At 33.9% G+C, this 26,933-nt stretch overlaps 2 protein-coding genes across 2 annotated transcripts; both read left to right on the plus strand.

Annotated features, from left to right (window-relative positions):
• Window positions 1-5,422: 5,422 nt before the first annotated feature.
• LOC131868878 (putative germin-like protein 2-2) lies at window positions 5,423-6,114 on the plus strand. Its single transcript, XM_059215684.1, has 2 exons — window positions 5,423-5,480; window positions 5,579-6,114. The coding sequence occupies exons 1-2, from the start codon at window positions 5,423-5,425 to the stop codon at window positions 6,112-6,114; spliced, it is 594 nt and encodes a 197-aa protein (XP_059071667.1).
• Window positions 6,115-21,609: 15,495 nt separating this feature from the next.
• On the plus strand, window positions 21,610-22,301 carry LOC131868879 (putative germin-like protein 2-2). The gene is made up of 2 exons (XM_059215685.1): window positions 21,610-21,667; window positions 21,766-22,301. The coding sequence occupies exons 1-2, from the start codon at window positions 21,610-21,612 to the stop codon at window positions 22,299-22,301; spliced, it is 594 nt and encodes a 197-aa protein (XP_059071668.1).
• The last annotated feature ends 4,632 nt before the right edge of the window (window positions 22,302-26,933 follow it).

The following is a 26,933-nucleotide window of genomic DNA, read 5'->3' on the forward strand; positions in this document are numbered from 1 at the left end:
TCCCAAGAAACCAACATCCTAACAAGCTAATATCAACTCTAAAATTTATCTAGAAGGAACATTCAGATACACTAACAAAGTCTAAATACGTAGTTGTTGTTGGTGCTCCAAAATGTTCCTTGTATTGTAATGGATTAGTCATATATGTATCCCACAAAATTATGATAGAAACATTTTACATCTACCACAATGAAAGAATAGATAACAATACTAAAAGTATAATAAATGTAAACCTAGGTATTTTGTCAATCTCCTAAAATATTATTCAAGAAAAAGATAACTGATATGAAAAAAATTACATGTTATAAATAGTTTTAGAAGAGTTAATCAAAGCTAGAAACTTGATTTTCAAGAGGATGCAATTTGAGAATATGAACCATCACATCAAGCAATTGGATGATGTTGAGTGTCGACATATTGCTAGGGAGACATGCAAGCTAAGGTGGTGCTTGATCATCATAGACCAATTCAGTGATGCCAAGTCAGTTCTTGTAGGTGTATTGAACCTAACTCATCAAAGGAGGAGCAAGTGACATATGGCATTACATCAAATATTATTCAATGTACCTAATCTCATTTCTCATTGATCCACATTCAAAGAGGGACATGTGCCCAAAGTGTTGTAGTTTTCTCATTGGTTAAAGTGGTTGTTGTTATAACTAGCCCTAATTAGGGTTTCATGGTTAAATCTCGGCCATTAAATTCAAATCAATCTCGGACATTCATTTGTATCAAGACTTCTATATAAGGTTTGCCTTCTCATTTTTAAAGGTTAATAGGTGGATAATAGAGTAGAGCAGAACTGTTAGAAAGTAGAGTAGGAGGAGGAAGCTAGAGATTGTTTCCAAGACTTGTTGAAATTAATACATAAGTTTTGTTGAAGATATGGTGGATGTTTGTGCTGTCTTTCTACATTTTGCATGGGTTCTTGTTACTTCTCAAAGTTAATTGAATTTTACTGATTATGATGGAGAAATGCGAAGATATATGATGAATTACTTAGTGCTCATACCATTTGTTATTTGTTGATTGCAAATTGTAGTGCATGGTTGGTCTAAACCTCATTGTTGAAATAGTTCGATTTTTTAGTATTTTTAAAAATGTAAAAAGTTCTATATATTATTATTTTTAAATTATATTTTGAATTTTAAAAATAATTTGTTTTAATTTATTTTGAAATTTTTATCTATTAATATTTATTGCTTTTAAAAGTTTATAATATTAAAATAATTAATTATGTATTTAAAAAATTTAATATTAAATTATATGTTTATGACTTCTTAAATATTATTCTTATTTAAAGGAGAATCTAGATCAATAGAACAATTTAGATTAAATTAAACTTAATGGTCGTTGGACATAAAATCGAAGCTATTGTTAATTCAGTTTAGAATGTGATTATTAACCACACATGTCATTAGAGGGATGCAAGGTTGTATGGGCTTTAGGATGACTTGACCTTATTATGTGTGGTCATAAGGTTGTTTGTAAAGCTAAAGCAAGGCAAGTATGGATATCGAGAAAATAATTATAGTGTGTAATTTAAGACTCCCAAATGTGAGAAATAAATACAAACAAGAGAAGTGTTGAAGTATACAACTTCTATGTAACTTCTTCCCTTGCCACTCTATCTACAAAATTCCTCAGATGTATTATGTACTGAGAAGTATAAGTGGATAATGCACTAAAGGATAGTGCATACGTGACAAAACACACAAAATGAGGTTATACATGGCAATTACAAATAATTCAATACTATGTTAATACTATTACTATTGGTTCAAAGATTTACAAAAGGTATAACCACCATACTAGGTGTCAACCTATGTTAACATCTTCATTAACGAGTTTGAATTACAAATTGGCCCAAAAATATCCCTCCCTCCCTCTCTCTCTCTCTCCCCTTTTGTATCTTTGTATCTCTTCTTTTCTATCCGTTTCTATCTCCTAATCTTTATCTTAATTTCTCCTTATCCCTCTACAACTATATCTCTCTTTATTTGTCCTTTTCATCCTCTCTCACTCTATCTAGGCACGTCTCACTCTCTTTAACCATCTATTTCTTTGCCACCTCCCTCTCTTCATTCCCATCTCTAGCTCTCTCTTCCTCTGTCACCCTATCTCCAGACATGTCTCGCTCTCTTTATCTATTCATATCTCCCCTCTCACTATTGCAAACATAACATGAGCCTATTGGTAATGGAGTTCAATTATCTTTTGATTGAAAGGTTTTCTTTCACTTATGTTTGGTTTGTATTAATGAATGCACAATTGATTCAAAGTTATCCCTCGCTCATTCTCTCTCCCCCTCTCTATATATTTATCTCTTCTATCTCTATCTATTTCTCTCTCCTCTCTCTTTATCTCTTCCTCTCATATCCATATCCCTATTCTTCTCCATATCTATATCAATCTCGATCTCTATCTTCCTCTCTATATTTATCGCCTAACTCTATCTCCTCACTCCTTTATCTTTCCCTCACTCTTCCTCCTCTATCTCTCTCTTTATATCCCTATATCTCCCTCTCTCCTTCTCTCCCTATTTCAAACAAAACATAAGAATATTGGTAATGGAACTCGATTATATTCCCGGTTTAAGGGTTTTGTTTGATTGCATTTGTCCGTTTAAGTAGATGCATAGTTGATTTGGATCTATAATTTTTTCAAATGTTGAGACCTTTGTTGAATAAATAATATCATTTACTAAATGGTTTGCTAATTTATCTCACGTGTTGCACAAATATATGAAAAAATAGATCAATTTTTTTTAATAATCATTCCACATCTATTCGGCGTACATATTGCACACCAAGGTGCAATTGCTAGTTGTATATTCTTGACTTTTCTATTACACCATATCATTCAATAAAAAAGAGAATAGCGTTGATGGAAGAACCACAATCATCTGTAACCGCATAGGCTACCCATGCCTATTTGTATCACCTCCACATAGAAAAGTACCTAAAACCATGCTCTCTACATTAATAAACATTTTCTTACTTATGCAAACCATGTCATTAAAGGGTCCAAAAGTATAGGGATTCATTCAAAAAATATTCCTCACTTAATTGCATCCAATATTAGATCACTCCCGGTGTCCATGCTCTTACATGGATGTAGATTTACCTTTCGTATTAGTCATTTGTGGAAACTCAATGGGGAATTGGAGATTGTGAGTGTGGTATGAAAGACAAGGTAAAACCTATGAGAGATATTAAAAAAAAATGTACTCGAGTAGTTATCAAGAAAACTGAGATTATACTAGCGTAAAATATGACCAAACTATTTTATTGACTTGCTCTTCTATAATATGAACCACTTATTATAATCATGAATCGATCAGGTGTAGAATTTTATTCCCCCTCTCACTCTATTTGTTCCTTATATTCGATTGTTGATCACTTTGATTTCTTAATTGTAAAAAGTTCATTAGTTAGCCACCCTTATCCAAAGAGAGTAAAAAGATAATTCTTGATAGGTAAACAAGGGATCATGGAACTAAACGTTTCCCAACCAAGAATCATCCCAATATATCACTTTTAACGCATTTTTTACTTCTCAAATTGAATATTTTTTATAAACTATTTATAATTGTCATATTATTTGATATAAAAGAAAAGAAAATTCAATCAATATAAATAAAAATAAATAAAATGAAATGTCTAATCAATATGAAATACTTTTCTCATATATTTGATTGAAGTAAGAGGAAAAAAATAATCTTTAATATTATATTTTCCTATTTAGTTACCCCAAACAACTAATTCATCAAAACATTAAGTTAAAAAAAATATTAAATAAACATATATCTCACAAAAATAATAAAAAATAAATCATCTAAATCAACTGTATGTACTTTGTTAAAAGGAGAATCGAGAGGACAATGCAGTCAACTGGACGAAAAGTTTTGGTGTCGAAAAATGGAAATAGACAGATCTCAAACATTAGAAAAAGTAGTAAACCTACTTTATTAAAGAGAATTCACTCACCTAAAGGTAAAATTTTGATCTCCAAAACTGCTAGAAAAGACACCTACTTCATTTACAACAATGCACTTCATTTACAACAACACACTCACCTAAAGATTAAATTTTGGCCGAGTTCAACTGTAGATGGATGTGAAAGAGACAATCTAAGCAACGCACTCAACGCAACGTGAGCAATGTTTTCGCACCCATCAACAGTTTGAGAATGAAGGCTCTTTTCTCTAAAATATCGCGGTTTACATTCATTATAGTTATGAGTATTGGAAGCGGTACGATTTTTAGTCACTGTTGTACCTTGACCCAAGGTAGTTCAAGATGCATTCAAACTACTCACCCATGACATTCTGAAAATCAGACATCAACGTCTTAATAAGGTTATATCTTATAGAGGTGATGGATTCTAGTGAATTGTAATGTCAAAACCGGATTCTATTTCCGCTACCCATCTACCCTCTAGGGTTTGGAAAAATAAAACGATCTTAAATAATTCTAAATACTAGATCCCTTGGACAACATGGTCTCTTCCAAGATGGGATTCTCAACACCACCAAAAAGTTTTTTTTCTTGTAGAATACCTCTCCAAAATCTATCTTCTTATACATTTATCCTCCATAAATTGGTTCTTATGTTTGCATATGTTGTCTTAAACCTATAATTTAGGTCTCCAAAACTGCTAAAGAAAAGTAATACACCTACTTGACTTCAAAATTGTAGATGGATGTGAAATAGATATTCTAATCAACGCATTCAATGTAAAGTAAATGAACATAAGTTATTTTGAGCAATGTTTTTCTGTCCTAGAACATAGACAATCTGAGAAATAAACATTGAATAACATAAATTAATTTAAATGACGAGAGATAAAAATCTCATTGAAAAAGGGTACAAAGCATGGACAGTCTTTAGGCCAATATCCAACTCCAAGAAAGAAACTTTCCTCTCATACCGATTCTCCCACGGTGGAGAAAGATTTATATATTGTTTCCTTTGAAGAAGCCCACCGTTCCAATTAAGTCTAAACAATTCCACATTACTAAAATGATGGCGATGGCGAGAATACGTGTAAGGCAGGAGGTAAGTTGATCTTGAGATAGGCATACGCAGCAGGGCAGGGAGAAGATAGAAAATTTCAACGTTAATGAAAGGATGGTGAGAATACATCTGCGGTAGCAGGCGAGACAACCACATGCAGTAAGACTTAGTGTGACGTAAGGAAAAGAGCAACAACTCTGGAAGGATCCGTGAAATATACGGAGTCAAGATGAATTAGTCTTTGCGGAGAGTTATGGTTTGGGCTATATAAAGCGTGTAATGGGTTTGTAATAGACATTCATATCCTGATCTCTTGTGTCTGCGTTTCTATTACAATGGCTAACCGCATGATTTACTTCACGTTGGGACTTTTTCTGTTGATATGCTGTTACAGCGACAGGGTCATGGCAGGGGATCCGGATCCCTTGCAAGATTTCTGCGTTGCAGATGAGGAAAGCAACGGTGAGTGAGAATATTTATACATAAACAATGATAATGATTTGCTTATTAGACGAGTCGAGTTACTAACAGACAGATTGATTTGATCTTGTTTTAAACAGTTTTGGTGAACGGGTTCGTTTGCAAAGACCCAATGCAAGTTTCAGCAAACGATTTCTTCTTCCGGGGACTTGGGCAGGCAGGGAACACCGACAATGATGTGGGCTCCAACGTAACGATGGCGAACGTTAAACAGATACCAGGCCTCAATACGTTTGGAATATCGTTGGTCCGCATCGACTACGCAGTGGGTGGAATAAATCCTCCTCACACACACCCAAGAGCCACCGAAGTTCTTGTTTTACTGGAAGGCCAGCTTCTTGTGGGTTTCATTGACACCAGCAACAAATTTTTCAGCAAAACTTTGGAGAAGGGAGATGTGTTTGTGTTTCCAAAGGCACTTGTTCATTTCCAGCAGAATGTGGGGCATGAAAATGCAGTGGCCATAGCTGGATTGAGCAGCCAGTTTCCCGGAGTTCAGACAATCGCCAATTCTCTGTTTGCGGCGAATCCCCCTCTCCCCGATTCCGTTTTGAGCAAGGCCTTCCGCATCACCCAGGAACTGGTGAATTACATTCAAAAGAAATTCGCATACTAAACAAAACAAACAAGAGGTCTCCCAATGAAGACCGTCTTTCCCAATTCTTTTTTCTCACCGTTGAATAAAACTATCATTTTAGGGTTATTGGCGTCCTCTTGTGCCATTCATAGCATCTGTTTTGGACATCAGCATGTCCTCATCATATTCCAAAGATTGAAAATTAACCGTTGAATAAAACTATCATTTTAGGGTTATTGGCGTCCTCTTGTGCCATTCATAGCATCTGTTTTGGACATCAGTATGTCCTCATCATATTCCAAAGATTGAAAATTAAATATTGATGTCGTTTTGTCCCTTTGATGACAACATTAAAATTTCACTTTGCTGTAACACATTTTAAGGTAAGTTGTAAGCGCATTTTGAATATAATTTCCAATATCTCAAGGTATTTGTTGATTGATACGAAGAAGATAAAAGTGTCGTCATATTGAGAAATTGGCAATCGCATTTCCATCAAGAATAAGATAATAGATATAACTCATACATTATCAGTGAGATCTGCAAATATCATAATCTTCTACTTTTCCCATGCATTTATAAATGATCTAATAAAATAGAGCTTCATACATCAGTTCATTCTAAAGCTTCACGACCTCTTCTTTCATGCCTTCGATGTCTATATAACCTATGTCTTTGAAGCTTGCTCATTTTCATTCTATGCAACTACTGCAGATACTCAAATTCTTAAGAAACTGCAACAATAATGTCTTGAGTTGATGAAAAACATAGTACATGCTCACAACAAAAAAGAAGCATATTTCAAATACATAAATCTTATTCAATCAACATACTCTTTATTAAATAGTCTTGTGGTATTACAGGGGTGACATATTGTTATAAATCACAAAGGGGTGCGAAATATTATGTATAACATTGTAGGCACAAAATTTGACCACATACAAAATTTCAAGACAAGTGGAAGGTGTAGATGTAGAAGATACCAATTTTGGCTTTCTGAATGTTCACATCAGTAGCATAGTGCATTGGATCGGCACATAAGTGAAGAGAACAAAAATCAGCGATGGTGAGATTAGAATGGAATATTCGATTTGATTATCGATCGGTTGGTATTGGAGAAAGTTTTCTACATGATTTATTTAGGGAAGTGCTAATTTGTTTTAGACAAGTGCATGTATTTTATTCCATATTTGATAGCTAGGTGCATGTTTTTTATTCTAGGTTTTGATTGAGGTTGACAAGGAAGTGAACGCTATTTGGTTGCATAGTTTAGCTTGGGGGAAGACATTGAAAAGAGAGACTATAAAATAATGAAGATATCAATCAATAGATTTGGATGAAGAAAAACGTCGAGTAATAAGATGGTGCAACACTTGGAAATGGAGATTCTAGATTTCAACTCATGGAAACATAAGTTTTGTCATTGGAGAGAATTAGTCAATGAGCGTAGAACTCGAGCATATTGTTAAGCAAGCTCTTTCCACAAGAATACAATATTGTACGAAATTACATAAGTGCTAGGTAATGTCCACTTTGTATTTAAGACTCAAATTGAGAAGTTGGCTTGTGAATCTTGCATTTAATTGATACTAGAGATGAGGGTACAACTCCATTCTTTTCAATATTTTTTATTGGGTTACACCAAGGAAAGATCTAAATCACTAGTCACTATTTTATATTCTATTGAGTCCTACACGCTTACTTTCATTTTATGCCACCAGTATGTATATGTGAGCATTTAAGAAAACATATAAAGCACATTTTAAGTGATAAAAACACAACCTTTGCTCATATCTACAAATAGAAGCCGAGTTTAGTTACATGAACCACACGAAGCATTACACTCCTTGCGCACTCCTGGTCTTATGGAATTAGAGGAGTCACATTATGGTATGAAGCATAAAAGGGCGCGAGTATAACATCGTTGGTATTTACATGAGAATGTACACAATTGCAAGACAAGTGAAAGATGTAGATGGAAACACGTTAGAAATAAAAATGTCTATTTTTTTCTATATCAATGTTGGTTTCAGTACCACCAATTTTATACCAATACAATATGGGATCATACCTTAAAAAATGTTGGTTTATGTAGCATATATAATCATACCATCTCATAAATCAATGTAAACCTTGAAATGGAGGAAACAAGATCCTACGATTGACCAATGTAAGCTAGAAGATCTTAGTTGACACAACATAATTAGTAATAAGAATAGGACTAGTTGTTGTCTTTAAGGAAGGGATACGAAATTAGGTTCCTGTTCCTTTTGTTGCATGAGATGGAGACAGTGAAGTGTCTATAGATGAACTAGTCTAACAATGGTAAAATGACTAAGTTTTATAGAATGTAGTAGATACAAGATGAAATATAGAAAGAGTAAGACATATCTGAGATGGAGACATAGAGAGGAAATTGGGACTGTAATATGAAGCTAATTGTACTAGAGAGAAACGTTGGAGATCCGTGTCTAAAGTTGAGGGAAAATTGAGAGATGATCGAAAATGAAATCGACAATATTTGATCACTTGCCTCTTAAAAATATGGGTCAATGACTGCTGGGTGCCCTGTTCTTAGGGTTTTCGTTCAATCAATGTTTTGTGATGCCTGCTAATGTCTGGTCTACTTTTCTTTAACTTTCTTGTTATCGGATTTGGACCTGTAGATAGAGAAAATTGGGAGAAATGGTTATTTCATATAAGGGATTACCTTATCCAAACCGCGTATTAGTGTTCTCTCTTCAACAATGATAATGATGAGATAGGATGCATGCCCCCACAAGAAAAGAGGCTAAGCAAATGATAAATGGTGAAATGATGACACCTTATCTTAGGTACGAATTACATAATACACTTGATCATAATTGCTATAGCATATATTTCAATGATTGAATAATCAAATTGGGACTTCTTTATCGTTTCGCTCCCTGAATGCTTGATTGACTAGGTTTTTTGGTTTTCTATATTGAGTACATTGATTCCTAGAATGGGAAAGGGAGTTGTGTTTATATGAAGTTCACACCTTTTCGAAACATTTTGTTGTGATGGGACAACAAAACAAATTAGATTCATGCAAATTACAAGGTCCACTTTCATCTCTCAATAGTTGAGCCTATTTTAGCAAAATAGGGGTGTTGGGTGCACTAGTCCTTGAAAAATGTGCTAGTTAAAAGTTCACCAACAGGGGAAATAACCTGGTTTTCCAAAGCAATCTGAACATTAGGTACACACACGAATAAACCAGGCACACACAAAAAAATAGAAGAAAACCACATAGAAAACCATGCTGAAGAAGACCGTAGTCTACAAAAGGATAAACACTTGTGCAAGAGAAAACTCGTGACTTGTGCAAAATCGACGAGCTCCAAATGACCTTTTTGTGGGTTTGAGCAATTTCACTTACTATAGATTAACGTTTGCTCGCACCTCCATGAACCCAAAATAGCCTACGCCAATTTTTCAAGCTATGTGTTGTTAGTGTATGATATTCTAACTAGAATATTCTTCTATGTAAGTTTGCTAGATGGTTAGTTGTTAGAATAATGCCTGGTTATGTTAATCTTATCCATGAAACATTACATGATTCTAGATAGCATCTGATATTATAGGTGGAACTGTATTAGATATGTATTTTTAATCACCCCTAAGTTGATCAAAGATATTAAGAGCTTATCATTCATCTCAATCTGTGCATTTTCTTTTTTTGAGCTCCACTAGTTTTTTGGTACTCACATGTTTGTAATTTATTTTAATTATGACTGCAGATTTATAGAGGTTTTGATTGAGGTTGAGCATCTGAAAGGAATGTGGATTTGTGCCATAATATTTTTGTGTTCTTGTGAGGACATGATAATCCGAAGGTGTTTCTACTGTGATTTTAAAAATCCCGATGAATTGAAGTTTATAAAATTCATCGTATAAATAATAAAATAAAAATAGGAGATTTTATTTCATGGTTGATTAGTGTATTTTAAATTATATATATTTTTTATTAAATTGTTGATCATGGAGACCAAGTTGACAAATTTGAAGCTCTACTGTAGGGCGATTTTTTAGGAACACATTATTGTGTGGATAGTGGAAGCGCTTAATTAGCTAAAAGATGATTTGTCTTCAATTTTAATAAGACGATCAATTATTTTACTATGGTCAATCTGCATGTGTAAAGGTTTGGGATATTTTATTAAAAAGCCGATCCTTGTGTGCTGGCTTTTTGGCACTTTCTGGTGTGGTAAAATTTGCATAGGCTGATCTTTTGGCATAGATATTTGATTTGAACTAGTGATATAAAGTGGTTGTTTTGGCATAAATTGTTGGATATTGTTGGTCATGCTAGGATATGTTGTGGTCATTGATGTCAACATATTCCTATGATTTTCTCTGGTGATTGCAGATTGGGAAGATTTTCTGATCCGGTTTGTAGCGATGCTTTGTTGATCACTGTTTCGCAGAGTTCGGTATATCCTCTGGTATATTTTGGTGTGATCAGATCTGGTGCTGAGATTTTGGGATATTTCTTGGGAAGGTCTTGTGTATCTTAATTTCAGTTGAATCATGATTTGGTTCTCCGCAAGTTATCTTTCTTCCTGGCCGTTGTTGATTGGTTGTGTTCTTTAGCTTTCAGACGTTGACCGATGAAGATTTGAAAAGTAGTGTTGGTGCAGCTATTGTGGATGATTCTAATGTGCTTGCTGGTATTTTTTTTAATTATGTCCTATTTGTTTTGGCAATCTGTATTTATCGTTGTGTGAGTTTTTGGTGGTTTCTATCAACCAGTGATGATTTGTGTGTTATGCACCATTTCTGGTGGTGTAGCGTGTTGCGATTGATCTTTGCGTGATTTTCGGTGGAGTTATGTGTTTGGGAATTTGACCTAGAACCATGCTATGCTATGTAAACCACTATATTGGTCTGGTGGTCAGTGTTTGTATCGTGTGATGTAATTTTTTAATTGAGGGTCGAGGGTTTAGCCGACCTTGTTATCAAGGTTGATAAATTATATATATAGGTGATATAGTCATGTAATTTGGTTGTTTGATGTTGTGTCTTCATTATCAGAGAGAGGTTTGTGTGCGAACATGTGATGTATCCTTCGATGTTGAGTTTGTGGTGAGATTCTATTTGGAGATGCTATTCTTTCCGTTCATTTCTTTTGTAATAACCCACCAAAATTAACCCAACAAAATTGAGTATATATATATATATATTTTTTTTTTCTTTTCTTTTATTATGTTTTATTCAATTACATACTCTGGGCATCCATCCAAATAGGATTGGGCAATCATCCATTCGGGATGAGCTTCTAACCATACGGGTTAGGCAATTGTCCATACGGGACGTAAATTCCATCTATCCAATACGGGATAGGCATCTACCCATACGGGGTAGGCATCTATCCAAACGGGATAGGAGATGCTCTGGCCAGAGACTTAGACTCATCGGGACCATTCGGGTCCTGAGCCACTCACTAAGTACTACATTCTTCTAACAAGAATGCACCGAGGTCGTCGTCCTTAGGAGTAATAAGAAAAATAACACAAGCTTGAATTCCGCCTCGGAATTTGGCTTAAAGCCTCGGGAAGTCAAGCGAATCCATACGGGATTCCTTCCGAGTATGCATTGAATTAAGTTTGATTATCTTATCTTTCAATTAGGATTCTTACTCAACCAAGCCTAGACCCCACCCACGAACGCCTGAGTACGAGGGACAACTCCGTCCCAAGACTGCCTACATACCCACTTCGGCGTGGGATCAAGGCGTAAAGTATGTAGTTCTATCTTCTAATCTATGGTTTGATGTAAACTGATTTTTGTGGGTACGCAACCCTTTCTAGGGTCAGTGTCCCAGACAGTTTCTCTGCGGTTGCTACCCACGAAGGTAGCACTTAAGCGAAGGCTCAAGATGGCCTATTGCTTGTGGCCTAAACAAAATAACTAGAACCTAATTCTTATCATGAGCGTCACCCAATTTCAATCACCAATATCCCTTCGAGGTGAATAAATAAATAAATAAATAAAGTAAATTTCACGAGAGCTCTTAACTTGACCATCCCTAAGAGGGTTTACTATGGTTTATCTCAACGGATGTGGAATTCAATTGAAAGTTATCTTATTAAATTATCGATCCAAGAGGGATTACCCGCCCCTTGGATTTTTAACTTCCAAATGTCCCTTATTACTCCCCGACGATTTATAGGGACGATGCCACAGACGTCGTTAATGCAGCTTTATTAGGCGTTAAGTGCAGTAGTTCAACACGACGGCATTACCCGTAAGCGTGACCCAGAGGCACCGTATATACCGAACGCTGCTAGTTTTAGTTTTCCAACTCCATTTGTTTAGTTTTCTAAACTAACATCATACTTGAATATAATTATGAAATGGATGTACATAATTTAAACCTTAAATACTATTTGAACAAAGAATATCATTATTCTACAATTAATTGGATTAATACATGTATTAGCATGGTAATGATAATTGCGAACTTATGAGTAATTGCATGAAAAATACGAATTAATCATAATGCAATGCAAAAGTAACGTAATTTATATTCAAAATGCAGAAATGTTTTCTCTATCGCAAGACTTAATTAGTTATAATGTTACAAATTTCTCATGAGTGACCAAATTGAATAATAATGAGACTTTACTTATCTCCAAAAATTATGGGTCAAATAATCCATTCATTTCTCTAAGGAATTGAAATAATACATTGAATTCAACTCTTGTTAATTTTAAGGAAATTAAATTTAACTAAACAAATGTACATGAAAAAGAAATTAATTTAATTTTAATTTAAAACGATACACAAAAATACTTAAATGTTAAATCGAATGTTAAAACTTCCATCGAAAATTCCTACGGCAATCTCGTTTTATTAATATATATATAAAACCAGGGGGTGGGGACCACGGGTCCCGTCACTCCCTGCGGTCCTGCATATGCAGGCCCATAGGGGTTGGCGGGGCCACGTGGTCCCCTCCACTCCCCTGCGGCCACTTGTAGTGACCGCAGGGTAGTGGGGGGGTACCACTAACCCTGCCGGTTTTCGGTAACGCCGCTCTGCGTACACGCGGTTATTTTCGGGTCTGTGCGTACGTGCGGATATTTTGGGGTCTGTGCCGAATGCAGTGATTGATAATGCAACATTAATATTTGTAAATTGACATTAGGATTATAAATATATATATATATATATATATATATATATATATATATATATATATATATATAAATATATATATATATATATATATATATATATATATATATATTTATATATATATATATATATGGTTTCAAATTCTTTACAAAGGATAATTTTTATTTAAGAAGGTAAGAACAGGTAAAATAACTGAGCATTTCTTGGTTTGTCTCCTTACAGAAACCAGACTTTTAATGTATATATATATATTTTTATCTGAATCACAGAGAGAGAGAGAAAGATTTATCCAGCCATTACAGGAAGGGAGTTGTTCTTAGACTTCTCAGGAAATTGGTTTGTTTCCAGGGTTATTCTCAGAGTCCAGGAGGATTTATTCGACTGGTAATTTCAGTGAGCTCTTTGTTCAATCCACAGAGAGTTTCAAAAAGAAAATAATAATAAGAATACTCCTTAAATGAGATTTGGATAACAATAACCAGAGAGATGAAAGATGGTTCTTCTTAGCAAGAATCAAAAAGAATAAGAGGAACAATTTAAATCTGGATCTAGATTTAATATTACATTATTTTTTTTTTTAAAAAAAACAGTGAATCTAATTCTTTGTCAAGCAAATTTAATCTACTTCAAGAATCTGAAACTAATAATCAACAATTTGTTCTATTCCACTCCAAAATTTAAAACTAAATTTTATCAAAGTTGAAACAATGAATCAACAAATTTATTTTTCTTTCTATCAAACATTTTAATCTACTCCAAATTTGAACTAAATTTTATCAAAATCTGAATAATGAATCAACAATTTTCCAAAATCAAGAATCCAAACAATGAATAAACAATTTAAAACATTTTAATCTAATTCTTATCAAAGTCTGAAACTAATTTCACGAATGAATTTCTTTTCCATAAAATAATCTAATCTAATCTACAACAAGAACAAGATGCACAAACTAAGCTTGAAGGAACCTGGATGCTTGCAAAAATGGTGTAGAGTCTTCCTTGATCCTCCAAATTGAAGAGAAATCCTCCCAACAAAACCTTGGCTGCAAATGAAAAATGGACTACAAAGGAGAAATTGCAGAATTTTCTTATGGAATAGCTAGCTTTTCTTTTGAAACTTGTACCTATTTTATAAAGCAAATTTCAAATTCCCACTACCTAATTTTAAATTAAAAAAAAAATGAGATTCTCTCCCAATTTGGCCTCCATGCAAATTAATTGGGCTTAGTGGGAGGAGTTACATGCAAGGAGGTGGAGAAGCCTCTAGAAGCTTCTTATTCCTCCTACAACATGTGCCTTAATGTGAGGGAAATTAAGTAACTAATTTAAAATATATATGCATTTTCCATGTGTGGGGTTTATTATTATTATTATTTTTTTTATTCCCTTACAATATTCATTCAATAATTCATCCAAAGAATATAAGTAGAGTTTTGTAATTTAAAACAAAAAAAAGGGTGATAAAGGAGGGTTGTGACATCTTTCGAATTGTAGTCCAAATCTTATTGCGAGTCAGTGAGACTTCCCTAAGGGTTGTAGCCTTCCGAGCAAATATTATTTGAGCAGTGAGCTCTAGGCAGTGTGCCTGAATGCATGTGCATTCCTCATTGTAATATTTTCACATACTATTGTAGAGTATCATCTTACTGTGGGTAGGTTCCCACCATGGTTTTTCGCTTAACTGGGTTTTGCGCATCAAAATCTTAGTGTTGTGTGTTGTGCTATTAATTTTCTTATCTGTCTTATTACTGCAGTTTATCAAATCTGTGTTTTGCGGTAAAGTTTGTTATTCCGGTGAAGACTGATTCACCCCCCTCTCATTCTTCCCTCTTGGCTGTTGTTAACATAAATATTGTCAAATCAAATCAATTTTTGGTCAATCTTAGAGTTGCATATGTTGCTTATCTATTTTTGCATGAATTTTGAACAATTTGAATAAAACTGTTTTGTCTTTCTCTATTAATTTTTCCTTGCATGAATGTCATTTTGGCTATTTACAAGGCCGCAAGACTCCTTCTTGGTCTAATTTTTAACCTTTTTTTACCGTTACTTGAGTTCTTCAAGGTCATGTTTTGCACCACTTAGACCAGTTATCTAGCATTAGAGGGCATGTGGAGATTTTGTTTTGCCTCATGGCCTCATCTAGTTTTACTTTATTTTGGTAGTCACGTTTGCCTTTTTAGGCTATAGTGTCCCTTGTTCCATTGCTGATGAAAAGATCCTTTGTCAACTATGAATCTTTGTTACATGAATTTTGGATGAGAATAATTGCTTCCAGAGATTTATTCCTATTACAAGCACTTTTTTGTGGAGGCTTTTATGGAGGAAGACAATAATAGTTCCTAGTGCATATTTTGTGTTCTTTTTGCCCCCGTATTGTTTATGCTCTTTCCAATTTGGTTATTTTAAAAATTGTTCACATATTTTAATGATGAAGTATCATTTCGTGAATTATACTACACAAAATGTAGTAAAGTTCCATCATCTGGGTGGTTACATGCACACACATCTAGTGTAGGTTTCATTCAAAGCTTTTTGAAAAATAAAACTTATGAAATATAAGTTACTAATTAACCATACAATCTCTTCAACAATTCCTCCAACTGGTAGCCAAATGATGTTACGTGCATCTAATTTTTTTGACATCATACCAACTAGAGAGTAACTATGCAGTTATTGTCATGAGCCTATTTCATAAATTACAAAATAATTTATACTTATTTATTTATTTTTCATTAAATTTAAAACAAATTAAGATAGAAATTTTTATTTGAATTAAATATACATTATTATGATAAAGATTTTTATAAATATATTAAATATTTTATTGAAAAGTTTTTTATAAATTATATAAATATGTATATTAAAATCATAAATAAAATAGAAACTCTATCAATTAGAAATATTTTAATTAATATAATGAAATGTCATCACACACAGGCATAGAATCCCAAGAAACCAACATCCTAACAAGCTAATATCAACTCTAAAATTTATCTAGAAGGAACATTCAGATACACTAACAAAGTCTAAATACGTAGTTGTTGTTGGTGCTCCAAAATGTTCCTTGTATTGTAATGGATTAGTCATATATGTATCCCACAAAATTATGATAGAAACATTTTACATCTACCACAATGAAAGAATAGATAACAATACTAAAAGTATAATAAATGTAAACCTAGGTATTTTGTCAATCTCCTAAAATATTATTCAAGAAAAAGATAACTGATATGAAAAAAATTACATGTTATAAATAGTTTTAGAAGAGTTAATCAAAGCTAGAAACTTGATTTTCAAGAGGATGCAATTTGAGAATATGAACCATCACATCAAGCAATTGGATGATGTTGAGTGTCGACATATTGCTAGGGAGACATGCAAGCTAAGGTGGTGCTTGATCATCATAGACCAATTCAGTGATGCCAAGTCAGTTCTTGTAGGTGTATTGAACCTAACTCATCAAAGGAGGAGCAAGTGACATATGGCATTACATCAAATATTATTCAATGTACCTAATCTCATTTCTCATTGATCCACATTCAAAGAGGGACATGTGCCCAAAGTGTTGTAGTTTTCTCATTGGTTAAAGTGGTTGTTGTTATAACTAGCCCTAATTAGGGTTTCATGGTTAAATCTCGGCCATTAAATTCAAATCAATCTCGGACATTCATTTGTATCAAGACTTCTATATAAGGTTTGCCTTCTCATTTTTAAAGGTTAATAGGTGGATAATAGAGTAGAGCAGAACTGTTAGAAAGTAGAGTAGGAGGAGGAAGCTAGAGATTGTTTCCAAGACTTGTTGAAATTAATACATAAGTTTTGTTGAAGATATGGTGGATGTTTGTGCTGTCTTTCTACATTTTGCATGGGTTCTTGTTACTTCTCAAAGTTAATTGAATTTTACTGATTATGATGGAGAAATGCGAAGATATATGATGAATTACTTAGTGCTCATACCATTTGTTATTTGTTGATTGCAAATTGTAGTGCATGGTTGGTCTAAACCTCATTGTTGAAATAGTTCGATTTTTTAGTATTTTTAAAAATGTAAAAAGTTCTATATATTATTATTTTTAAATTATATTTTGAATTTTAAAAATAATTTGTTTTAATTTATTTTGAAATTTTTATCTATTAATATTTATTGCTTTTAAAAGTTTATAATATTAAAATAATTAATTATGTATTTAAAAAATTTAATATTAAATTATATGTTTATGACTTCTTAAATATTATTCTTATTTAAAGGAGAATCTAGATCAATAGAACAATTTAGATTAAATTAAACTTAATGGTCGTTGGACATAAAATCGAAGCTATTGTTAATTCAGTTTAGAATGTGATTATTAACCACACATGTCATTAGAGGGATGCAAGGTTGTATGGGCTTTAGGATGACTTGACCTTATTATGTGTGGTCATAAGGTTGTTTGTAAAGCTAAAGCAAGGCAAGTATGGATATCGAGAAAATAATTATAGTGTGTAATTTAAGACTCCCAAATGTGAGAAATAAATACAAACAAGAGAAGTGTTGAAGTATACAACTTCTATGTAACTTCTTCCCTTGCCACTCTATCTACAAAATTCCTCAGATGTATTATGTACTGAGAAGTATAAGTGGATAATGCACTAAAGGATAGTGCATACGTGACAAAACACACAAAATGAGGTTATACATGGCAATTACAAATAATTCAATACTATGTTAATACTATTACTATTGGTTCAAAGATTTACAAAAGGTATAACCACCATACTAGGTGTCAACCTATGTTAACATCTTCATTAACGAGTTTGAATTACAAATTGGCCCAAAAATATCCCTCCCTCCCTCTCTCTCTCTCTCCCCTTTTGTATCTTTGTATCTCTTCTTTTCTATCCGTTTCTATCTCCTAATCTTTATCTTAATTTCTCCTTATCCCTCTACAACTATATCTCTCTTTATTTGTCCTTTTCATCCTCTCTCACTCTATCTAGGCACGTCTCACTCTCTTTAACCATCTATTTCTTTGCCACCTCCCTCTCTTCATTCCCATCTCTAGCTCTCTCTTCCTCTGTCACCCTATCTCCAGACATGTCTCGCTCTCTTTATCTATTCATATCTCCCCTCTCACTATTGCAAACATAACATGAGCCTATTGGTAATGGAGTTCAATTATCTTTTGATTGAAAGGTTTTCTTTCACTTATGTTTGGTTTGTATTAATGAATGCACAATTGATTCAAAGTTATCCCTCGCTCATTCTCTCTCCCCCTCTCTATATATTTATCTCTTCTATCTCTATCTATTTCTCTCTCCTCTCTCTTTATCTCTTCCTCTCATATCCATATCCCTATTCTTCTCCATATCTATATCAATCTCGATCTCTATCTTCCTCTCTATATTTATCGCCTAACTCTATCTCCTCACTCCTTTATCTTTCCCTCACTCTTCCTCCTCTATCTCTCTCTTTATATCCCTATATCTCCCTCTCTCCTTCTCTCCCTATTTCAAACAAAACATAAGAATATTGGTAATGGAACTCGATTATATTCCCGGTTTAAGGGTTTTGTTTGATTGCATTTGTCCGTTTAAGTAGATGCATAGTTGATTTGGATCTATAATTTTTTCAAATGTTGAGACCTTTGTTGAATAAATAATATCATTTACTAAATGGTTTGCTAATTTATCTCACGTGTTGCACAAATATATGAAAAAATAGATCAATTTTTTTTAATAATCATTCCACATCTATTCGGCGTACATATTGCACACCAAGGTGCAATTGCTAGTTGTATATTCTTGACTTTTCTATTACACCATATCATTCAATAAAAAAGAGAATAGCGTTGATGGAAGAACCACAATCATCTGTAACCGCATAGGCTACCCATGCCTATTTGTATCACCTCCACATAGAAAAGTACCTAAAACCATGCTCTCTACATTAATAAACATTTTCTTACTTATGCAAACCATGTCATTAAAGGGTCCAAAAGTATAGGGATTCATTCAAAAAATATTCCTCACTTAATTGCATCCAATATTAGATCACTCCCGGTGTCCATGCTCTTACATGGATGTAGATTTACCTTTCGTATTAGTCATTTGTGGAAACTCAATGGGGAATTGGAGATTGTGAGTGTGGTATGAAAGACAAGGTAAAACCTATGAGAGATATTAAAAAAAAATGTACTCGAGTAGTTATCAAGAAAACTGAGATTATACTAGCGTAAAATATGACCAAACTGTTTTATTGACTTGCTCTTCTATAATATGAACCACTTATTATAATCATGAATCGATCAGGTGTAGAATTTTATTCCCCCTCTCACTCTATTTGTTCCTTATATTCGATTGTTGATCACTTTGATTTCTTAATTGTAAAAAGTTCATTAGTTAGCCACCCTTATCCAAAGAGAGTAAAAAGATAATTCTTGATAGGTAAACAAGGGATCATGGAACTAAACGTTTCCCAACCAAGAATCATCCCAATATATCACTTTTAACGCATTTTTTACTTCTCAAATTGAATATTTTTTATAAACTATTTATAATTGTCATATTATTTGATATAAAAGAAAAGAAAATTCAATCAATATAAATAAAAATAAATAAAATGAAATGTCTAATCAATATGAAATACTTTTCTCATATATTTGATTGAAGTAAGAGGAAAAAAATAATCTTTAATATTATATTTTCCTATTTAGTTACCCCAAACAACTAATTCATCAAAACATTAAGTTAAAAAAAATATTAAATAAACATATATCTCACAAAAATAATAAAAAATAAATCATCTAAATCAACTGTATGTACTTTGTTAAAAGGAGAATCGAGAGGACAATGCAGTCAACTGGACGAAAAGTTTTGGTGTCGAAAAATGGAAATAGACAGATCTCAAACATTAGAAAAAGTAGTAAACCTACTTTATTAAAGAGAATTCACTCACCTAAAGGTAAAATTTTGATCTCCAAAACTGCTAGAAAAGACACCTACTTCATTTACAACAATGCACTTCATTTACAACAACACACTCACCTAAAGATTAAATTTTGGCCGAGTTCAACTGTAGATGGATGTGAAAGAGACAATCTAAGCAACGCACTCAACGCAACGTGAGCAATGTTTTCGCACCCATCAACAGTTTGAGAATGAAGGCTCTTTTCTCTAAAATATCGCGGTTTACATTCATTATAGTTATGAGTATTGGAAGCGGTACGATTTTTAGTCACTGTTGTACCTTGACCCAAGGTAGTTCAAGATGCATTCAAACTACTCACCCATGACATTCTGAAAATCAGACATCAACGTCTTAATAAGGTTATATCTTATAGAGGTGATGGATTCTAGTGAATTGTAATGTCAAAACCGGATTCTATTTCCGCTACCCATCTACCCTCTAGGGTTTGGAAAAATAAAACGATCTTAAATAATTCTAAATACTAGATCCCTTGGACAACATGGTCTCTTCCAAGATGGGATTCTCAACACCACCAAAAAGTTTTTTTTCTTGTAGAATACCTCTCCAAAATCTATCTTCTTATACATTTATCCTCCATAAATTGGTTCTTATGTTTGCATATGTTGTCTTAAACCTATAATTTAGGTCTCCAAAACTGCTAAAGAAAAGTAATACACCTACTTGACTTCAAAATTGTAGATGGATGTGAAATAGATATTCTAATCAACGCATTCAATGTAAAGTAAATGAACATAAGTTATTTTGAGCAATGTTTTTCTGTCCTAGAACATAGACAATCTGAGAAATAAACATTGAATAACATAAATTAATTTAAATGACGAGAGATAAAAATCTCATTGAAAAAGGGTACAAAGCATGGACAGTCTTTAGGCCAATATCCAACTCCAAGAAAGAAACTTTCCTCTCATACCGATTCTCCCACGGTGGAGAAAGATTTATATATTGTTTCCTTTGAAGAAGCCCACCGTTCCAATTAAGTCTAAACAATTCCACATTACTAAAATGATGGCGATGGCGAGAATACGTGTAAGGCAGGAGGTAAGTTGATCTTGAGATAGGCATACGCAGCAGGGCAGGGAGAAGATAGAAAATTTCAACGTTAATGAAAGGATGGTGAGAATACATCTGCGGTAGCAGGCGAGACAACCACATGCAGTAAGACTTAGTGTGACGTAAGGAAAAGAGCAACAACTCTGGAAGGATCCGTGAAATATACGGAGTCAAGATGAATTAGTCTTTGCGGAGAGTTATGGTTTGGGCTATATAAAGCGTGTAATGGGTTTGTAATAGACATTCATATCCTGATCTCTTGTGTCTGCGTTTCTATTACAATGGCTAACCGCATGATTTACTTCACGTTGGGACTTTTTCTGTTGATATGCTGTTACAGCGACAGGGTCATGGCAGGGGATCCGGATCCCTTGCAAGATTTCTGCGTTGCAGATGAGGAAAGCAACGGTGAGTGAGAATATTTATACATAAACAATGATAATGATTTGCTTATTAGACGAGTCGAGTTACTAACAGACAGATTGATTTGATCTTGTTTTAAACAGTTTTGGTGAACGGGTTCGTTTGCAAAGACCCAATGCAAGTTTCAGCAAACGATTTCTTCTTCCGGGGACTTGGGCAGGCAGGGAACACCGACAATGATGTGGGCTCCAACGTAACGATGGCGAACGTTAAACAGATACCAGGCCTCAATACGTTTGGAATATCGTTGGTCCGCATCGACTACGCAGTGGGTGGAATAAATCCTCCTCACACACACCCAAGAGCCACCGAAGTTCTTGTTTTACTGGAAGGCCAGCTTCTTGTGGGTTTCATTGACACCAGCAACAAATTTTTCAGCAAAACTTTGGAGAAGGGAGATGTGTTTGTGTTTCCAAAGGCACTTGTTCATTTCCAGCAGAATGTGGGGCATGAAAATGCAGTGGCCATAGCTGGATTGAGCAGCCAGTTTCCCGGAGTTCAGACAATCGCCAATTCTCTGTTTGCGGCGAATCCCCCTCTCCCCGATTCCGTTTTGAGCAAGGCCTTCCGCATCACCCAGGAACTGGTGAATTACATTCAAAAGAAATTCGCATACTAAACAAAACAAACAAGAGGTCTCCCAATGAAGACCGTCTTTCCCAATTCTTTTTTCTCACCGTTGAATAAAACTATCATTTTAGGGTTATTGGCGTCCTCTTGTGCCATTCATAGCATCTGTTTTGGACATCAGCATGTCCTCATCATATTCCAAAGATTGAAAATTAACCGTTGAATAAAACTATCATTTTAGGGTTATTGGCGTCCTCTTGTGCCATTCATAGCATCTGTTTTGGACATCAGTATGTCCTCATCATATTCCAAAGATTGAAAATTAAATATTGATGTCGTTTTGTCCCTTTGATGACAACATTAAAATTTCACTTTGCTGTAACACATTTTAAGGTAAGTTGTAAGCGCATTTTGAATATAATTTCCAATATCTCAAGGTATTTGTTGATTGATACGAAGAAGATAAAAGTGTCGTCATATTGAGAAATTGGCAATCGCATTTCCATCAAGAATAAGATAATAGATATAACTCATACATTATCAGTGAGATCTGCAAATATCATAATCTTCTACTTTTCCCATGCATTTATAAATGATCTAATAAAATAGAGCTTCATACATCAGTTCATTCTAAAGCTTCACGACCTCTTCTTTCATGCCTTCGATGTCTATATAACCTATGTCTTTGAAGCTTGCTCATTTTCATTCTATGCAACTACTGCAGATACTCAAATTCTTAAGAAACTGCAACAATAATGTCTTGAGTTGATGAAAAACATAGTACATGCTCACAACAAAAAAGAAGCATATTTCAAATACATAAATCTTATTCAATCAACATACTCTTTATTAAATAGTCTTGTGGTATTACAGGGGTGACATATTGTTATAAATCACAAAGGGGTGCGAAATATTATGTATAACATTGTAGGCACAAAATTTGACCACATACAAAATTTCAAGACAAGTGGAAGGTGTAGATGTAGAAGATACCAATTTTGGCTTTCTGAATGTTCACATCAGTAGCATAGTGCATTGGATCGGCACATAAGTGAAGAGAACAAAAATCAGCGATGGTGAGATTAGAATGGAATATTCGATTTGATTATCGATCGGTTGGTATTGGAGAAAGTTTTCTACATGATTTATTTAGGGAAGTGCTAATTTGTTTTAGACAAGTGCATGTATTTTATTCCATATTTGATAGCTAGGTGCATGTTTTTTATTCTAGGTTTTGATTGAGGTTGACAAGGAAGTGAACGCTATTTGGTTGCATAGTTTAGCTTGGGGGAAGACATTGAAAAGAGAGACTATAAAATAATGAAGATATCAATCAATAGATTTGGATGAAGAAAAACGTCGAGTAATAAGATGGTGCAACACTTGGAAATGGAGATTCTAGATTTCAACTCATGGAAACATAAGTTTTGTCATTGGAGAGAATTAGTCAATGAGCGTAGAACTCGAGCATATTGTTAAGCAAGCTCTTTCCACAAGAATACAATATTGTACGAAATTACATAAGTGCTAGGTAATGTCCACTTTGTATTTAAGACTCAAATTGAGAAGTTGGCTTGTGAATCTTGCATTTAATTGATACTAGAGATGAGGGTACAACTCCATTCTTTTCAATATTTTTTATTGGGTTACACCAAGGAAAGATCTAAATCACTAGTCACTATTTTATATTCTATTGAGTCCTACACGCTTACTTTCATTTTATGCCACCAGTATGTATATGTGAGCATTTAAGAAAACATATAAAGCACATTTTAAGTGATAAAAACACAACCTTTGCTCATATCTACAAATAGAAGCCGAGTTTAGTTACATGAACCACACGAAGCATTACACTCCTTGCGCACTCCTGGTCTTATGGAATTAGAGGAGTCACATTATGGTATGAAGCATAAAAGGGCGCGAGTATAACATCGTTGGTATTTACATGAGAATGTACACAATTGCAAGACAAGTGAAAGATGTAGATGGAAACACGTTAGAAATAAAAATGTCTATTTTTTTCTATATCAATGTTGGTTTCAGTACCACCAATTTTATACCAATACAATATGGGATCATACCTTAAAAAATGTTGGTTTATGTAGCATATATAATCATACCATCTCATAAATCAATGTAAACCTTGAAATGGAGGAAACAAGATCCTACGATTGACCAATGTAAGCTAGAAGATCTTAGTTGACACAACATAATTAGTAATAAGAATAGGACTAGTTGTTGTCTTTAAGGAAGGGATACGAAATTAGGTTCCTGTTCCTTTTGTTGCATGAGATGGAGACAGTGAAGTGTCTATAGATGAACTAGTCTAACAATGGTAAAATGACTAAGTTTTATAGAATGTAGTAGATACAAGATGAAATATAGAAAGAGTAAGACATATCTGAGATGGAGACATAGAGAGGAAATTGGGACTGTAATATGAAGCTAATTGTACTAGAGAGAAACGTTGGAGATCCGTGTCTAAAGTTGAGGGAAAATTGAGAGATGATCGAAAATGAAATCGACAATATTTGATCACTTGCCTCTTAAAAATATGGGTCAATGACTGCTGGGTGCCCTGTTCTTAGGGTTTTCGTTCAATCAATGTTTTGTGATGCCTGCTAATGTCTGGTCTACTTTTCTTTAACTTTCTTGTTATCGGATTTGGACCTGTAGATAGAGAAAATTGGGAGAAATGGTTATTTCATATAAGGGATTACCTTATCCAAACCGCGTATTAGTGTTCTCTCTTCAACAATGATAATGATGAGATAGGATGCATGCCCCCACAAGAAAAGAGGCTAAGCAAATGATAAATGGTGAAATGATGACACCTTATCTTAGGTACGAATTACATAATACACTTGATCATAATTGCTATAGCATATATTTCAATGATTGAATAATCAAATTGGGACTTCTTTATCGTTTCGCTCCCTGAATGCTTGATTGACTAGGTTTTTTGGTTTTCTATATTGAGTACATTGATTCCTAGAATGGGAAAGGGAGTTGTGTTTATATGAAGTTCACACCTTTTCGAAACATTTTGTTGTGATGGGACAACAAAACAAATTAGATTCATGCAAATTACAAGGTCCACTTTCATCTCTCAACAGTTGAGCCTATTTTAGCAAAATAGGGGTGTTGGGTGCACTAGTCCTTGAAAAATGTGCTAGTTAAAAGTTCACCAACAGGGGAAATAACCTGGTTTTCCAAAGCAATCTGAACATTAGGTACACACACGAATAAACCAGGCACACACAAAAAAATAGAAGAAAACCACATAGAAAACCATGCTGAAGAAGACCGTAGTCTACAAAAGGATAAACACTTGTGCAAGAGAAAACTCGTGACTTGTGCAAAATCGACGAGCTCCAAATGACCTTTTTGTGGGTTTGAGCAATTTCACTTACTATAGATTAACGTTTGCTCGCACCTCCATGAACCCAAAATAGCCTACGCCAATTTTTCAAGCTATGTGTTGTTAGTGTATGATATTCTAACTAGAATATTCTTCTATGTAAGTTTGCTAGATGGTTAGTTGTTAGAATAATGCCTGGTTATGTTAATCTTATCCATGAAACATTACATGATTCTAGATAGCATCTGATATTATAGGTGGAACTGTATTAGATATGTATTTTTAATCACCCCTAAGTTGATCAAAGATATTAAGAGCTTATCATTCATCTCAATCTGTGCATTTTCTTTTTTTGAGCTCCACTAGTTTTTTGGTACTCACATGTTTGTAATTTATTTTAATTATGACTGCAGATTTATAGAGGTTTTGATTGAGGTTGAGCATCTGAAAGGAATGTGGATTTGTGCCATAATATTTTTGTGTTCTTGTGAGGACATGATAATCCGAAGGTGTTTCTACTGTGATTTTAAAAATCCCGATGAATTGAAGTTTATAAAATTCATCGTATAAATAATAAAATAAAAATAGGAGATTTTATTTCATGGTTGATTAGTGTATTTTAAATTATATATATTTTTTATTAAATTGTTGATCATGGAGACCAAGTTGACAAATTTGAAGCTCTACTGTAGGGCGATTTTTTAGGAACACATTATTGTGTGGATAGTGGAAGCGCTTAATTAGCTAAAAGATGATTTGTCTTCAATTTTAATAAGACGATCAATTATTTTACTATGGTCAATCTGCATGTGTAAAGGTTTGGGATATTTTATTAAAAAGCCGATCCTTGTGTGCTGGCTTTTTGGCACTTTCTGGTGTGGTAAAATTTGCATAGGCTGATCTTTTGGCATAGATATTTGATTTGAACTAGTGATATAAAGTGGTTGTTTTGGCATAAATTGTTGGATATTGTTGGTCATGCTAGGATATGTTGTGGTCATTGATGTCAACATATTCCTATGATTTTCTCTGGTGATTGCAGATTGGGAAGATTTTCTGATCCGGTTTGTAGCGATGCTTTGTTGATCACTGTTTCGCAGAGTTCGGTATATCCTCTGGTATATTTTGGTGTGATCAGATCTGGTGCTGAGATTTTGGGATATTTCTTGGGAAGGTCTTGTGTATCTTAATTTCAGTTGAATCATGATTTGGTTCTCCGCAAGTTATCTTTCTTCCTGGCCGTTGTTGATTGGTTGTGTTCTTTAGCTTTCAGACGTTGACCGATGAAGATTTGAAAAGTAGTGTTGGTGCAGCTATTGT

The sequence above is a fragment of the Cryptomeria japonica genome, unplaced genomic scaffold (assembly GCF_030272615.1).
Source record: "Cryptomeria japonica unplaced genomic scaffold, Sugi_1.0 HiC_scaffold_223, whole genome shotgun sequence".
NCBI lineage: Eukaryota > Viridiplantae > Streptophyta > Pinopsida > Cupressales > Cupressaceae > Cryptomeria > Cryptomeria japonica.